This window comes from Meles meles, chromosome 4 (genome assembly GCF_922984935.1).
Source record: "Meles meles chromosome 4, mMelMel3.1 paternal haplotype, whole genome shotgun sequence".
Taxonomy (NCBI): Eukaryota; Metazoa; Chordata; class Mammalia; order Carnivora; family Mustelidae; genus Meles; species Meles meles.
In genome coordinates this window covers 93,508,225-93,525,809 of record NC_060069.1, presented here as the reverse complement: position 1 = coordinate 93,525,809, position 17,585 = coordinate 93,508,225, and the positions used below count along the sequence as shown (strand labels likewise).

Here is a 17,585-nt window from a genome sequence, read left to right as displayed (position 1 = left end):
CTTGATGAAGTCCCAATAGTTAAAATGGTTGAATGACCTAAGTGTGAGAAAGGAATCCATCAAAATCCTAGAGGAAACCATAGGCAGCTACCTCTTCAATCTCACTCGCATTTTTACAAGGATTGCTGTGGTTGCTGTGTTGCAAATACATTTTAAGGAGACCAGGATAAAAGCAGAGAGAGCAGGTAGGCTATTTCAGTAATCCAGGCTAGATGGTATGGTGGCTTGAAGTTGAAGAGGTAGTGACAAGGATTAGGTTCTAAACATATTTTGAAGGCAGAGCTAACAGGATTTGTTATTGCACTGAATATGTGGATTAAAAGAAATAAGAGTCAAGGATGATTCAAGGAAGTTTGGATTGAGCCACTAGAATGATGAAGTTTCTATCAACTGAGATGGGAAGAGTTCTAAGTACAGTGAATTTGAGGCAGAGATTAAAAAGTTCAGTTTGAATATGTTAGGATATCCCATTGGGGATGTAGAACAAATTCATATACAAGTTGAATTTAGGAGAGGAGGTTAGAGTTATTAATTCTATAAATACAGATTGAGTTTTTGAGAGACAAATTTGGAAATCTGCCCATAGATCGTATTTAAAGCCATTAGATTAGACTACCAAAGTCTCTGTAGGAGTGAGCATAATAGAGAAAAGAAAAGAATCAGGAACTGAGCCTTTGTGGTGTGTGTGTGTGTGTGTGTGTGTGTGTGTGTTTAACATCAATTTATTTGTTTTCTTATGCTTGTTTCACATTTATTAAAATTTCTCTCTGAGAAAGATATTATCATATAAAACTTAGAGTTATTTTCTTTCAAATTTTGAGAACTTTTACTAAAAAGTTTTTTTCTTCTAAATGAAGCTATAGCTGATATGAGTGTTATTTATTTAATATCCTGAGTTTTAAAGTATTTTTCAGTTTATTATTAAAGTAAGAGCATTATTTAATTTTTTTTTCCTTCCTTTTTTTAGGGATGATTTGGTCAGACATTAAAAGACTCTGGTATGAAGGGTTAGAAGACTTTTTGGAAGAATCCCGTAATCAACTCAGTTTTGTCATGAATTCACTTTATTTGGCAACTTTTGCCCTCAAAGTGGTTGCTCACAACAAGGTGACTATTAGCTATGTTAATTGCAGACATAAGTGAAGTTTGTTTAGGAAAAACCTGAGATAGGTAGCTGTATAACTCAGAGTTACATTGCCCCAAATCTATATCTGATGTGTTTTCATTTTAAACCTATCCCAGTATAAGGGAATAGTCTGCATTGTTTCCTCCCTTCCAATAGTTTGAAGGATGTTAATTACCTTTTAATGTTGGTAACCTATTATATGCCAGGCACCATGGTTGATACTTGCTATACTTTATCTCATTTTATCCTCACAGGGACTCTATGAGACAGATGTCCTTTCCCCATTTTGCAGATAAGGAAAACGAAGCTCAGAGATATTAAGTAACTTATCCAAGACCACACAGTAAGAAACCAAGACTGGATTTAAATCCAGGTCTGTCTAGGCATTTTCTTTCTACCAAATGCCAATTCCTTATATCTGAGCTAGGTTCATATACCTCATTAATGTGTATATATATTTAAAATGAGAACACAAAGTTACTGAAATTGATAAGTGTTAGTTATCTTTATACCTGCTAGAAAAAATTTTATCTTTAAGAATTTATTCTGTAGTGTTTTACCTCATTCAGAATCATGATTAGTATCTTCTATAGCTTAAAAGGTGATATAAATGTGATAATTTTTGATGCTTCTATTTTTAAAACTTAGCCTTTGACAAAAATTTAGTTTTATACACATCTTATAATTTTATGAAGATATAAGCTCTTCCAAGCCCAGAAAAGGTAATAGATTTTATGTTAACTATCTTTGTTTCAGCTTTGCGTTTAGAATTCTTCTAAGTCATCACAGTCAAAGAAATGAGAGATATATTTTCTGTTTTTTTAACTACTTTATAGACTATAGAAAAAAAAACTGGTTATATCATTTTACTTTATTTTAAAAAAAAAACTATTCCTTTAAATGATCAGTAGTATGGAACATGTTTGTTAGGCATTTTCAGTGACTTGAGTTGTGAAATTACTAAGAAAATAAAAATTGGTCATAACATAGTTAAATGGTTGAGGTATCTTACACTGGTCTCTTTAGTTCTAGAAGTGGGGACACTTTGAGAGTGAAAGGTGGCATTAATCATTATGCCAGGAAAACTGGAATATAATTTCGGACTAACCAGGCAACTGGAACATGTGGCCACTCATGTCCGGGTATAATAATACACTCTCGGGCACCTGGGTGACTCAGTGGGTTAAAGCCTCTGCCTTTGGCTCGGGTCATTGATCCGCAGGGAGTCTGCTTCCCCCTCTCTCTCTCTGCCTGCCTCTCTGCCTACTTGTGATCTCTGTCAAATAAATAAATAAATAAAATCTTTAAAAAATAATAGTAATACACTCTTTTTCTTGGTATTTAGAAGGGAGAAAAACTTCTAGGGTTCATTCTAGAAACCTGAGTTAAAGGGCTAAGTTAATTTAATATGATAGCTAATTAACTGAGAGAAAACATACTTAAATTTTACTTAATACTTAAAGTTTATGTTGTAAAATTTAAGGAAAACCAGTAAACATTTCATTCATAAAAAGTTTAATGACTTTTTAAAAAATTATTTAATTTTTAAAACCCAAGAATTTCTTTTTTTTTTTTTTTTTTTTTTTTTTTTTTTTTAGCATTTGTTAGTAGTCTTATTTTTTTTTTTTCTCATTTTATTTATTTTTTCAGCGTAACAGTATTCATTCTTTTTGCACAACACCCAGTGCTCCATGCAAAACGTGCCTTCTCCATTACCCACCACCTGTTCCCCCAACCTCCCACCCCTGACCCTTCAAAACCCTCAGGTTGCCCCAACCTCCCACCCCTGACCCTTCAAAACCCTCAGGTTGTTTTTCAGAGTCCATAGTCTCTTATGGTTCGCTTCCCCTCCCCAATGTCCATAGCCCGCTCCCCCTCCCCCAATCCCACCTCCCCGCAGCAACCCCCAGTTTGTTTTGTGAGATTAAGAGTCATTTATGGTTTGTCTCCCTCCCAATCCCATCTTGTTTCATTTATTCTTCTCCTATAGAATTTCTAAGAAAACCTCTTTATATAGAGTAAGTGATATTGCCTCATGTATGTAAAGATCTTTTATTTAAAATAATGTTATTTGTATTAAAAGAAGAGGACTTTATAAAACATAAAAGGAGAGCCCCTGAAAGATATATAATTATTAGTTTCCTTTCAATAGTCAGAATATATTTGCTTTTATTTTCCTAAGTTGAGGGAGCTATTTACCTTTGGCTTTTTCTTCCTAACTTTAGTTTCATGATTTTGCTGATCGGAAGGACTGGGACGCATTCCATCCTACTCTGGTGGCAGAAGGGCTTTTTGCATTTGCAAACGTTCTAAGTTATCTTCGTCTCTTTTTTATGTATACAACAAGCTCCATATTGGGTCCATTACAGGTAAATAATTCATTTTTTTTTTTTAAAGAAATTTCTTAGATGTCATTATTACTATATCTTGTTGTTGGTCCACTGGAACACTGTTCTCTCATGATGTTCAAGTTAAACTTTGTTTTTGATAATAATTAACAATTGAGAGGACACTCTGTGTTCATCTGCTTTGCTTTTAGCTGAACGATAATCCTTTGCTTTCAGTTATTCAAATTTTTATTAAGCTCTGGTCCATTGACCCTCTCCCTGCAGCCCATAGATATAGATTCATTTAAAATATAGTTGTACTTCAGACAATAGAGAAACATGAAAATTTGCTTTTAACCAAAATGAATCTCATATTTAAAATTTTAAGTGATAAATACGAAGGAGGTGCTATGCAGAAAGAATTTATTCTTAATGATGATTTTGAAAATAAATAAGCTATATTTTTAAAATACTCTTTCACTTTGTTTAGTAAATATTAAATATAATAAATTGGTAAACAGTATAGTTAGAACTAGGAAGTTTCATAGAGTTCATGTAGTCCAACTTCATACTTTATAGTAATTTATAGCTCAAGAAATTGGGCTTTTGAGATTGTATGTGTTTTGTTCAGAGTAGTATGATTATTATAGTGAGAGTTCAGGACTAAATTCTAAGTCTCCTTACATTAAAGAAAGCACCTATGATTGGCTAACTACTCCACATATTGTAGTAGTGATTGTTTCTAGAAGGTGGGAATCAACTCTGCTACATGACTAGCTCTACATATAATACTAATTTTTTCTCAATAGGTAAAAATTTACTAAGAATGTAGATTTTTTTTTTTTAATTTATTTGAGAGATTGAGACAGAGAGAGCGACAGAAACCACAAACGAGGAGGAAAGAGAGAAGCAGGTCCCGCCGAGCAGGGGGACCTGAGCCAGAGGCAGATGCTTACCTGACTGAGCCACCCAGGCTCCCGAAGAATGTAGATTTTTAAAAGCATCTTTAAAGGAGATGTTTTAAGTAGAGGGCATGATTACCTTCTCCAAATAGGGATATGAAAATGAAATATGTAGGAAAAACTTGATCTGATTTGGCTTGTGCTATCATCCTGCAGTGGTGTTTCCTGAGGCGTGATTTCCTTAACCAAGTCCTGTGAGGTGCTCTGACTGAAATAAGGCAGAAACACTGCATTCCATATAACTCTTTTGGGAATTCACAGTGCATATGATCACATTAAAGCTCATGAGAAAGAAGTAAAGATACTTTTTTAACCTTGTTCAAATGATCATTACATAAGTTCATTTAATGTCATACTCAATTTTCATTAGATATGCTCAAGTCTCTGTTTTTATCCAAAGCAATAGTATGTGAAATCCTGGCTTAGACTGTTATTTTGATTTAATTTTGCCACAAATATCCTCTATGAATGTTTTAGTCAAGATTCAACAATATGTTTTATATGCATTTTTTTTTTTTTTTTTAGCTAAAAATTGGTGATACCACCAGTTTATATACTGGAAATTTTTTTTATAGATTTCTACAGAGTTAAAAAGGAAAAGTATGCTATTAATTCTTAGTGAATTATCTCTTTGTTTTTCTTAGAACTATTGAGTTGGGCCTTCTGACTTAGTCTCTTCCTAAAAGAACTATCGTTGTGTATACAAATACTGCATAAGTGGGTATTTGTCATTTCAGCTCTTGTGTGTGTTTTTCTCTCCAGCATGATAATTTATATTATCCTAGTAGTTGTAGAACTACAGATAATATAGGTGAGGCCGACAAATATTTAGTGTTCCTATTTTTTAAAAACTCTGCAGGTTAATCATAATATATGCTTAAATATTATGATTTAGTTCAGCAAGTGATTTTTAAAAAAACCTATCTTTATTAAAGTATATTTTGCATACAGTAAAATACACGCATCTTAACTGCATAATTTGATGAGTTTTGCAAATCTGTAAATTTATTTAATCACTACTATAATCAAGATAGAGAACATATGCATCACCCCAAAAAGTTTCTTGGTACATTTTTGCATTTACATTTGCATTCCCTTTGCCCTTTCCCAGGCAACCATTGCTGGGATACGCTAGTCTCAGAACTGAAGGATTTGGAAATACAAATAGAACTAGTATGGTATTACAAAGCAGATCTTCCCAGACAGAAGGTTGTCTGCAGTCTTTAGTGTTACTGGTTCTCATGGTCACGAGCTCCCTGCTCCAAATCATTATATCAAGTCTGTACCCTGCAGGAAGAAGGGGGAAAGGCAGAGGCCAAAAGGAAGAAAGCATGGGCCAGCTGTCTTTCTCTTTTTATCAAGGGCAATCATTTTCCCTGGATGCCTACCAGATGTTTCCATTTATAATTCATTGGCCAGAATTTGGTGTCAATAACCATGTCAATAACCATAACCTTCATAGCTACAAGGTAGTCTGAGGAGATCAGTACTTTTAATTGAGCACATTGCTCCCTAAGAAATCAAGGTCTGGTTAGTTAATAAGAGGGCAAGGAATTGATATTGAATAGAAATCTATAGATTCAGATTTTCAGGCTTTTACTTAAAGAAGTTTTCAAATAAAGGCATTTGTTTTCTAGTGTAGTCTTACTAACATGACAGATTTGTTTGCATAATTCTGCCAAAATATTCTAAAAATGAAAATATTTATAATACATTTTTCCATTATGTTCATTGTAAGGAACTCAATTAAAATGGAATGAGTCAGGGACACCTGGGTGGCTCAGTTGGTTAAGCAGGTGCCTTCCGGCTCAGGTCATGATCCCAGCGTCCTGGGATCGAGTCCCTCATCGGGCTCCTTGCTCGGCAGGGAGCCTGCTTCTCCCTCTGCCTCTGCCTGCCACTCTGCTTGTGCTCACTCTTGCTCCTCTCTCTCTCTGACAAATAAATAAAATCTTTAAAAAATAAAAAATAAAATAAAAATTTAAAAAACGGAATGAGTCAGTTATGAATGTAAAACTAAAAGAAATGCAAAAAGAAAATGACAGTAAGTTAATTACTTTAGCAAAAGTGTAACTTTTTTCCTCTATGTATATAACTTGCTATGTCAAATAATGCTTTTATGTGATTATTGCAGCTGGTTGTTAAATTTATTTCCATATACTAACATTTATTCCTGCCAGATTCTTGCAGATTTAGAAGTCGACTTTTATTTTAACTGGATATATAACCTGTGCTAGGGGTACAGAACTCTCCCTTGGTTAGAATAACCATATTTTATCATCCAAATAGAGACACTTTGGGGAATATTAACTTGGGAAAACAAGTGGAAACTGGGATTATCCTAGGCAAATGAAGGTCACAGGAATATCATGTAGTAGACTATATAAAATGGTTCTATATTCAGCAATGATTGTATCCTCTATTCTAGTATTGACAGTTTTATGATTATGTTCATTAAATTAGTAGCTTATGTTGTAAGTAGACTTTGGAATGTAACTGTCTACGTCTGGCCCCGCTTGCTTAGTAGCCATCTCTCATATACTTGTTTCTGTCTCTTACTGAAATTCTTCTCCATCTGGGCCAAGACCAGTCACTGGTCTCACACATGGCCCATGCTCTTCGACTTCCATGTCATTGTTTATGTTATTACCCTGTTTAGAATGCCCTAGCTGTTCCTGTGCTTGTTGAAATTCTATTTATTTATTTAACAAACATTTATTGAGTGCCTAATAGGTACTGGACACTGAGAATACTAAAATGAATAAGCTCCAATAGCTCCTAAAGGAGCTCACAGTATATTGAGGGTGACAGGCAAGCATGACATTTACAGTGGTAATTGTTGTCATAGACAGCTCAGAGAAAGGGCAGTCACTTCAGTTTAAGGCACTTCCCAGAAGAGATGACACTAGAATTAAGTCTTGAAAGATGAGTGGCTAGGAGGCGGGATTAGGGCATCCCAGGGAGAAGGGAACATGTGCCAACTTTAGGGCCCTTGCCACTGGAAAATCCATTTCTGCACTCCTGCTCCCCTGCTAATGAATAACTCCATCCAATGAACTTGATACTTTGAACCTCTAATGAGCACTTCCTAAAGCTTATCTTAATTGTAAGGCAGTTAAAATTTAGCTTGTCTTAAATTCTAGATGATGTTATTTTTAAGTTAAAAAGTCCTTGAGGATGGGGAATATATCTTTTTTTTTGCGGGCACATTACTCACTGCATGGTCATACTAGTTACTTACTGTTTGTCAAATTGAATTGAAAAACTGGTTAGACTGGGCTTGGGTAGAGACAAGTGCTGATTGGTGCGTGAAAAGAAAAAAGCTGATGGAGAAATAGGACAATATCCTAGCTGTCCCTGGAGCTGCTTATGCAAAATCTGTTCAGCGACCACATTTGTTAGACATTTCATGTGGACCAGGCACTGTGCTGTTTTCCACTTATTTAATCCTTATCACAACCCTTGCTGTTTTTTTATTTCCATTTTACAAATGGGGGATCTAAGGCTTAAAGAGGTTCAGTGGTTCATAGAACTAGACCAAGGTAGAGTCAAGAGTTAAACCTGAGTCTGTCTGAATCCAGAGACCAACCAGCTTTTTGAAGTTAGCTCTTCTGCTTTTATGAAGGATGCCAGCTAATACACTTCAGCAGATATGAGTCATGGTTGGGCATAAATCAGTAATGTTCTACATCTTAGCAAAAAAAGACATGAAGATAGAATCTAAAAATAAGGGCGGCAATTATAATAATAGCAGTTAACATTTGAGCCCTTTCTATGGATACTATTCCAAGATCTTTATGTACATTTATTACCTCATTAAATCCTCACAATTGTTCTAAGAGGCAAACTCTTTTATTTCCATTTTGCAGAGGAAGAAACTGAGGCATGGATACATTAACTAACTTGCACAAGGTCACACAGCTGGCAAGTAGCTAAATTGGGTTTCCATCCCAGGTGGTTATGGCTCCAGAGCTAATGATTTTCACCACTCTGCTAAGCCACCCCTCTGTTTCCAATGCTGCAGCGTAACATGATTCCCTCCTTAACTTTTATTGCATGATAGTTCTTCGGGTAGGCTTTAATAATTTACAGATTTCAAAAATTCTTCCTGGTTCATCCACGTGTTTCAAATGAATTAAACAACCTTTAGCACTTGTAGTTGGGTCATAAGATAGAAAGGACAAGACAGGACCAACCAACTGGGTTCAAAAATCTTATTCTGTAACTTACTGTTACTTCATCTGTGTGAGTCTCAGGTTCCGTGTCATTGTCGTGAGGATTAAATGGATCAGTAAATGGATATATAAGATGCATCTCATAGCAGAGTCCCTGACACATGATTAGTTTTACATAAATGATTAGATCCATTCTTCCATTCCCTTTTTAGTTAGTGGAATTAACTATGGCAGACCTGAAACATAATACAGGGAAACTTGGGAAGTAAATGTAGTGTCTGACACATGAATGCATGCTTTATTCCTAGGGAATTATTTGGCTTTACTGGATAATTAGATTTGATTTACTAGTCTGTAACACACAAATGGCATATTGTTATCCTTTGCAATGAGTAAAGAGCAATTTCAGGTGCCTTGCATTTTGGGGTATACTGGGGATGGACATTTTTCTTTTAAGAAGCATAAATGTGGGGCACCTGGATGGCTCAGTGGGTTAAAGCCTCTGCCTTCGGCTCAGGTCATGATGTCAGGGTCCTGGGATCGAGTCCCGAGTCGGGCTCCCTGCTCAGTGGGGAGCCTGCTTCCCCCTCTCTCTCTGCCTGCCTCTCTGCCTACTTGTGATCTCTCTCTCTCTCTCTGTCAAATAAATAAATAAAATCTTTAAAAAACAAACAAACCACAAAGTGATGTTTCGGAAAAGCTCTTGCAAGAAGTTAGAAGAAGAGGTAGAATTGAATTCTACCTCTGTCATCTATTAGTTCTGCTACCATGAGCAATTCACTAAATCTCCCCAAGCTGCAGTTTGTTACTTGGAAAAATAGTGATAGCCTTTCCCATCCTGCAGGGTAAATAAGAATATAGGATACCTCTTGGAAAATGGTAGAGTTGTATAAAATATATTTATGTGTTCAACATTTTAACTAATGTGCTGGGCTCTGGAGCTTACTGACATTGTTCCTGCTCATAAAGACTGCTGGAAGAGACAAACCTACATGTTGGTATAAAGTGAAAAATAGTATTTTAGAGATTACGAACAAAGTACTTTGGAGCATATCTGAGGCAGTGCCTGAAGAGAGTCAGGAAAGCTTAGAGAAGGTGACATTTGATCTGGGCCTTTAATAAGGTCAGAAGCTTGCCTGGCAAAGACCAGAGAGTTACATGTGTGAAAATGTGGAGTCCTGAAAGCACGGCATGCTCAGATAAGACAGGATGTCTTTTGTACTTGGACAGTGGATAGCCGTGGGGAGATAAGGCTGAAAAAACAGACTGGGCTGGACTCTGAGGGCCTCTGTGCCAGGAATTTGAATATTTTCATACATGCAAAGGAGGTTTGGAGCATGAATGCTTGATTAGATAGAACTTTTAGATAGGGAGGATGTCTGGGTGGCTCAGTCAGTTAAGCATCTGACTCTTGATTTCAGCTCAGATGGTGATCTCAGGATGGTGAGATGGAGCCTGTCATGCCTGGCTGGTGCTCAGCAAGGAATCAGCTTGGAAATCTCTGTCCCCTCTGCTCCTCCTCCCCACTCGTGTGCGCTCGCTCTTGCACTCTCTCTGTCTCTTAAATAAATAAATATTTTTTTTTTTTTTTTTTTAAGAACTTTTAAACAGGTAACCATGGCTTTTTCTGGAGAAAGATTTGGAAGGAGAATGACTAGAGGTTGTCATTATTATTGCTTTGTTAGCAAGTTTTATAGTTTAACACTTGCTATGAACCCTAATGATACCAGCATTTGCCCTGTCGGGCATTTGGCTTGTTTTTGGTGTTCTACACACTGTTCTGTGTAGAGGACTTTTCCTCTTTTAAATCATTTCCTAAGGATAACTCTCCAGGAGCATTAACATATCAAAAGATCTGATCCTTATAGTGCCTCAGTATTACTGTTTCTCTGTAAAACGATGTGTTAATTTTTGATCTCACAAGCAGTATAAAAAGTACACTGTTTCACCACAATAGCATTTGGTGCTAAGTTATAGTATCTTAGTAGTCCTCTTTCATTTCCATTTTTCTGATTACGAGGAAAGATGTATATATTTTTCTCAGTGTGTAGCAGTGTTAACTCTATGTAGACTTCAGTACTGATATTTTAATTACCTTTTTCTTTTCATTTCTTAAATTTCCTACTTCCTATTTCTTGAGTAAAACTGCTAAGTTAAGTAAATATTTTCAATGGCATAATTATTATTTTTACAGATAAATAAGCCTCATAATCTGCCTCAGACTAATTTAGTTTAGATTTAATTTAGTTTTTAGATTTAGTGTTTTTGAATTTTGCCTTTCACAGGCATGTTGGGCTAGTGTGCTCACTCAGTGCTAACGTCAGGGATGTCCATGGTAGCTACTACTGATTCTTCCAACTTATGTCAGAACTAATATGCTTTTAAAGAATGGTCCTTGAAGTTTGTGGAGTTTTTTTTTTTTTTCATTAAATATTGTTCATCTTGATACTAAAATTGAATTATACTTACCCTTTAAAGCTTAGTAATGTTAGGGGAGCCTGGGTGTCTCAGTTGGTTACTTGTCTGACTCTCGATTTCGACTCAGGTCATGATCTAATAATGGTCATGGAATCGAGCCCTGCGTATGGCTCCTTGCTCAGCAGGGAGTCTGCTTAAGGATTCTCTCTTCCTCTCCCTTTGTCCCTCCCCTTGCTCGCTTTCTTTCTAAAGTAAATAGATAAATCTTCCCAAAAAACACAACTTAATAATGTTAAATTCAGGCTTCTCTTTTGGACTAAAATTTTTTAATTAGAATTATAACATCATACGTGGTCACTCTTAAGAAACCCTATTTACTCATAACTTTACCTACAGTGCCCAAGTTTTCTTCAAAGGCAGTCTTTTTGTAGTTATCTAAAGCAGTTTCTGCCTTCTTACTGTGCTAACTTATTAAGTTCTCTAGTGGATGGCATGGCTTTATCTAAGCACTCCCAGTTTGAATAAATTATTTCTTTTCCAAGGGGATTCAGTATAAAGCTGTCGTTGACTAAGAGGGAAGTGTATTTCTTCTCTTTTTCACACATTTCAAACTTGCTGAATCTAAAAGCTCTCTATTTCTTCTCCCAGAATTTTGCAAGGGGAGGTGAGGGAAGCACAAGACTTCTGAAAGGACCATATGGCCTAGTCACATGTGCACCTCAGGCATACTGGACCTTCCCAGTGTTGCAGAGTCCGGGTCAGCAGCTTGTGGTGTGCCTAAAGAATTTTAGCACACCTCTTCTGCTTAACTAGCTGGTTCACTTTTTTTTTTAAGATTTTTTTTTTTTTTTGTCAGAGAGAGCGAGAGCGAGCACAGGCAGACAGAGTGGCAGGCAGAGACAGAGAGAGAGAGTAGGCTCCCGCTGAGCACAGAGCCCGATATGGGACCTGAGCCGAAAGCAGCCGCTCAACCAACTGAACCACCCAGGCGTCCCCTAGCTGGTTCACTTTTAGTGGGTTAGAGGGGTTTGACCACTTGCTTGTCATTACCATTTTGTATCATTGGTAAGTGGCATGTATTATTTTGGTAGGTTTGAAGCAATGAGACATTTTATTTGAAGCTGGATTTAATTAACTCTATAAAATTGACCAGTAAGTCTTGAAGAGGGATTACTTTTAAACATTATTTTTGTATCATAAGAGTAATAAATGCATATAGTAAAGAAAATTCAAAGGAAAAAAGTCTGCCTTCTAATCCCTACTCCTACCTTCCATAGATAAAGACTGTTAACAGTTTCTTGTGTAAACTTCCAGAACTTTCCTGTGCATATTAAATCCTGTCTATATGAAATATTACCTGATTTATCCTTTAAAAAATTAGAAACAAGGGGCGCCTGGGTGGCTCAGTGTGTTAAAGCCTCTGCCTTTGGCTCAGGTCATGATCCCAGAGTCCTCGGATCGAGCCCCACATAGGGCTCTCTGCTCTGCAGGGAGACTGCTTCCCCCCCTCTCTCTGCCTGTCTCTCTGCCTGCTTGTGATCTCGCTGTCAAATAAATAAATTAAAAAAAAAATTAGAAACAAGATCTGTTATAATACTGTTCTATAACCTGCTTCTTTGACTTAATATATTTTTTTAATATTTTATTTATTTATTTGTCAGAGAGAGAGAGTGTGCGCACAGGCAGACAAAGTGGCAGAGGGAGAAGCAGGCTCCCTGCGGAGCAAGGAGCCCGATGTGGGACTCGATCCCAGGACGCTGGGATCATGACCTGAGCCGAAGGCAGCTGCTTAACCAACTGAGCCACCCAGGCGTCCCTGACTTAATATTTTATAGACATTTTTCTGTGCCAGCACATAGAGCTATACTTCATTCTTTTTTTTTTTTTTAAGATTTTATTTATTTATTTGTGAAAGAAAAAGAGAGAGAGAGTGGCAAGCAGAGTCAGAGGGAGAAGCAGGCTCCCTACCGAGCAAGGAGCCCAATGTGGGACTCGATCCCAGGATGCTGGGATCATGACCTGAGCCGAAGGCAGCTGCTCAACCAACTGAGCCACCAGGCGTCCCTATACTTCATTCTTTTTAATAATATTTAGGATGTTCTCATTTTTTTGCTACCTCTAACAGTGTTGCAGTGAAGATCCTTGTGTACACACATCTTTGCATTTTTTCCTATCTATTGGCTAAATTCCAAGGGATAGAATTACTGGGTCAAAAAGGTAATGTCAACGGGATGCCTGGGTGGCTCAGTGGGTTAAGCCTCTGCCTTCGGCTCAGGTCATGATCTCAGGGTCCTGGGATCGAGCCCCGCATCAGGCTCTCTGCTCAGCGGTGAGCCTGCTTCCCCTACTCTCTCTCTGCCTGCCTCTCTGCCTACTTGTGAACTCTCTCTATCAAATAAATGAAAATCTTAAAAAAAGGTAATGTCAAATTATTCTTCAAAATTGTATGCTAATTTAAATACCAAGAATTTATGAAAAGTACCTATTTCCCAGATTTTTAAGGAGTATTGGAGGACAATGAAATTAGGCTTGAATGAAGCTTCTAGATGCACTTCACATGTGTACATTATAATATATACCGATGTACTAGACCTACTCTCTGGCTTGCATGTAGTTTTTTCTTATAATTGACCTAAAATGAAAGAAAATTGACCACCTTGGCAAAAGAGATTAGGGCAGTCCTGGAAGAGGAAATGCCATCTTTTGGGAATTAGTTTAGAATTGGTCACAAAAATCAAATAAAATACTTTATCATATGATTTTATATTTGTAAATTTTAAGAAGCTATAAACATAAGCATGCATTTCCCTTTAGGCTTGAGCAAAGAATTTTCCTTTTATTCCTTGCAAATTAGGTTTTTCTTAAATCTCATGTCTCAGCCCCTGACTTCATCACAGCAATGTCCTCTGCGCACCTAGTCCAGACTCAAGAAATGTGCCATCCAGTACTCAGAGTGCTAGCATGCTTAGAATGGCTTTTTGTTAGGCAATGAGACTTTTAATGTTTTAAAAGTATGACATTATCGGGACGCCTGGGTGGCTCAGTTGGTTAAGCAGCTTCCTTTGGCTCAGGTCATGATCCCAGCGTCCTGGGATCGAGTCCCACATCGGGCTCCTTGCTCAGCAGGGAGCCTCCTTCTTCCTCTGCCTCTGCCTGCCACTCTGTCTGCCTGTGCTCACTCTCTCTGACAAATAAATAAAATCTTTAAAAAAAAAAAAAGTATGACATTATCTTAACCAGATGGCATAAAAGGAGTAGACTGTGGGTCATATGTTTGTTTTACTTTTATTGCCTGGTCTTTTAATATTTAATATTTTGTTTTCCTGATAATTTTAACCAACAGCTATATAATATATTCCACAGATTTCAATGGGACAGATGTTACAAGATTTTGGAAAATTTCTTGGGATGTTCCTTCTTGTTTTGTTTTCTTTCACAATTGGACTGACACAACTGTATGATAAAGGCTATACCCCAAAAGAACAGAAGGACTGTGTAGGCATCTTCTGTGAACAGCAAAGCAATGATACCTTCCATTCGTGAGTGTCTTTTAAAATTTTTTGTAAATGTATTTCTCTCTATTGTATTATAAATGAATTAATATCTAGAGAATTAGAACTTCACATTTTCTCTAAGACATTCTTTTTAATAAGAAATACTTATTTTTCATGAATTATTTGATAGTTATATTTATATAAATAGAATCTTTTAGTAGGCCAAGTTATTACACTGTTTCCACCACTGTAATCTTTTAACAGAGGAACTCGTGGCATTTTGCACACTGTTAGCATTTGGGCAGGACAGTTTTCTATCAGTCCTGTATATTGCAAGACATTCAACATCTCTGCCCTTCTTATAGTGAATGTCAGTAGCAACTGTCCATCATTGTTACAGCCAAAACAATCTCTTGCATTTTCACCACTTAGTAGGAGGTTACTAGAATTGAGAATCATTAGGGCTTCATCAACAATTTTTTTCCTCTGATTTGCTGTATCATAAGAAATTGAACAATCAGCTGTGAGGCAGAGAAAATACCTCCCCTCATTTTAAAATAACATAATGGAGAAGGGGTGTGGAATTACTCATTTGTTGTATTTCTGTTACATGCCAACTATTCTTTAGATGTTCGTATGTCATCTTATATAAGGAATAAGATTAAATGACTAATAACTATTCGTTTAACACCTTCTGTGTAACAGACACTGTTCGAAGTGCTGAGTGAATGAACTTCTAGTAAACAAAACTACCTCATGGAGCTTATATTATATCATAGTTAGATGATATAGGCAATAAAAAGAGAAAAAAAAAGGTATAGTATATTATGCAATAAAAGGGGCTAAAGAGACAAAGCTTTGGCCAGGGAGGGTATATGTTTGAGAGGGTGCAATTTTAGATGGGAGACTGGGGAATGACCCCACAAGAGATGACATTCAAGTAAAGATACGAAGGATCAAGACCTGAAGGAGATGGCTGGAGGAAGAGCATTAGTAGATAGAGGGAATGGCAAAGGCAAATGCCCTGAGATGGGAGTGTGGCTGGCAAGTTCAGGGAAAAGCCAGAAGGCCAGTGTGGATGGATGTAGGGAAACTGAGGGAAAGTTGTAGGAGATGTAGGACTTTGTTGATACTTGTAAGGATTTTGGGCTAATGAGATTGAGAGCCGTTTGAAGTTTTTGAGCAGAGGAGTGGCAACACTGAATTAGGCATCACCAATATCTTAGTGGCTGCTTTGTTGAGAATAGACAAAAAAGCAGTTAAGAGGTCAAACAAAAATAATTTATCCTCCTTTTGAGTCTATTTCTTTGTTTAAGGTAAGGCATATCTGTACTTTGGGTTCAACCTCATTCATTTTATAAAGTATTATTCTTAGATTATCAATGTTCTGTGGAATGTTGGTATAAACGAATTCTTCATTTTTACTAATTATTTTCTTTAATTTCCTTTTAAACAGAAATGTAATTGTCTTTACAGGTTCATTGGCACTTGCTTTGCTTTGTTCTGGTATATTTTCTCTTTAGCACATGTGGCAATCTTTGTCACAAGATTTAGTTACGGAGAGGAATTGCAGTCCTTTGTTGGAGCAGTTATTGTTGGGACGTACAATGTTGTGGTTGTGATTGTGCTCACCAAGCTGCTGGTGGCAATGCTTCATAAGAGCTTCCAGCTGATAGCAGTAAGTGTCCATTCTTCTAGAAACTTGATATTCTTTCAGGGCATACCAAATGTATGCAGTAGATAAGGCAACCAAAGATGATAAGAATTAAGAATTAGTACTATTTTTAAATTAAATATAGATTTTTAAAATGTAAGTAATGTATATTAACTGCAAATCTTGAACCAAATTTTTACATACAAGGTATGCAAACATTTGGACAGTTTAAAATGATCTCTCTTTCTCTCTCTCCGCCCCCCCATTCCCCCTCTACCTCTCTCCCTTGCTCCTTCTGCCCTCCCTTCCCCCGTGTATGTGTGTGTGTTCATGTTCTGTATTGCTTTTTCATTTTCCTCTTACAGAATCATGAGGACAAAGAGTGGAAGTTCGCTCGAGCAAAGTTATGGCTTAGCTACTTTGATGACAAGTGTACATTACCCCCACCTTTCAACATCATTCCTTCACCAAAGACTATTTGCTATATAATTAGTAGCCTCAGTAAGTGGATTTGCTCTCATACATCAAAAGGCAAGGTTAAACGTCAAAACAGTTTAAAGGTAAGAAATTAAAATTGCAACTTGGAAGTTTTAACAGCTCCTAATATCAGATGTTTACTAAAATGTAAATACGTCCTAGGCCTCTTTAAGGCCTAGGACTGTCTACTTTTTTTCATTCATATATCCCTAATGCATGGCATATTATCCTATGTAAAGTAAGGATTCAATATGTGAGAGAGAGAGCTATACTTTTTTTTTCATGAAGTCTTATCTCACACTTTTAAAATATGGAAAATATTTAGAATACCTATTCTGTCAGCATAGATAAAGATTGACTACTAGAGCCATCTCATATTTTTCCAGTTCTTCTTGAAAGTTACTCATTACATAAATAATTCAATACATGTTGCTATAAACCAGAGATTGGCAAACCTTTCCTGTAAAGGGCCAGATAATAAATATTTTGGACTTTGCAGACTGAGACAAAATCGAAGATGTTATATGAATATAACAAGTAATATAACAAGAAAGAACATAAACATCCATAAAATTTTTATTGGTGAAATTGACAATTTAATATTAATTGAGTAATAACTTTTTGTAATACAGATCTAATATAAAGAATGGAATTCCACTTTGGGGAATAAATACCATTTTGTTTAATTGGGGTTCAAAATTAGTGTTCCCTATCATCAAATTAATTACAAATATTCATCTGTAAAAACCATTCTTAGATTGCACAGACCATAAAAAAATAGTAAGTGGGCCATGCTTGGCCTGTGGGTTGTGGTTTGTTAATCCTTCCTATAAACTGAAGATTCCTAAGACTATTGTTAAATCAAGTAAAGCATCCAGATGAATGAATAAAACAAATGTTCAGGCTGTATTTGTTTTAAATTAAGTGTTGGATATTACTTTGTAACACTTAA

General features: G+C 36.4%; 1 protein-coding gene across 4 annotated transcripts in view; it reads left to right on the top strand.

Annotated features, from left to right (window-relative positions):
• Positions 1 to 17,585, top strand: part of TRPC1 (transient receptor potential cation channel subfamily C member 1) — a 73,511-nt gene that overhangs the window by 53,672 nt on the left and 2,254 nt on the right. For all 4 annotated transcript variants that reach the window (XM_046003771.1, XM_046003772.1, XM_046003774.1 and 1 more), the window contains 5 exons: positions 968 to 1,107; positions 3,352 to 3,495; positions 14,372 to 14,547; positions 15,979 to 16,180; positions 16,522 to 16,716. In XM_046003771.1, coding sequence (XP_045859727.1) covers positions 968 to 1,107; positions 3,352 to 3,495; positions 14,372 to 14,547; positions 15,979 to 16,180; positions 16,522 to 16,716 — 857 coding nt within the window. The remainder of the gene's footprint in view (positions 1 to 967; positions 1,108 to 3,351; positions 3,496 to 14,371; positions 14,548 to 15,978; positions 16,181 to 16,521; positions 16,717 to 17,585) is intronic.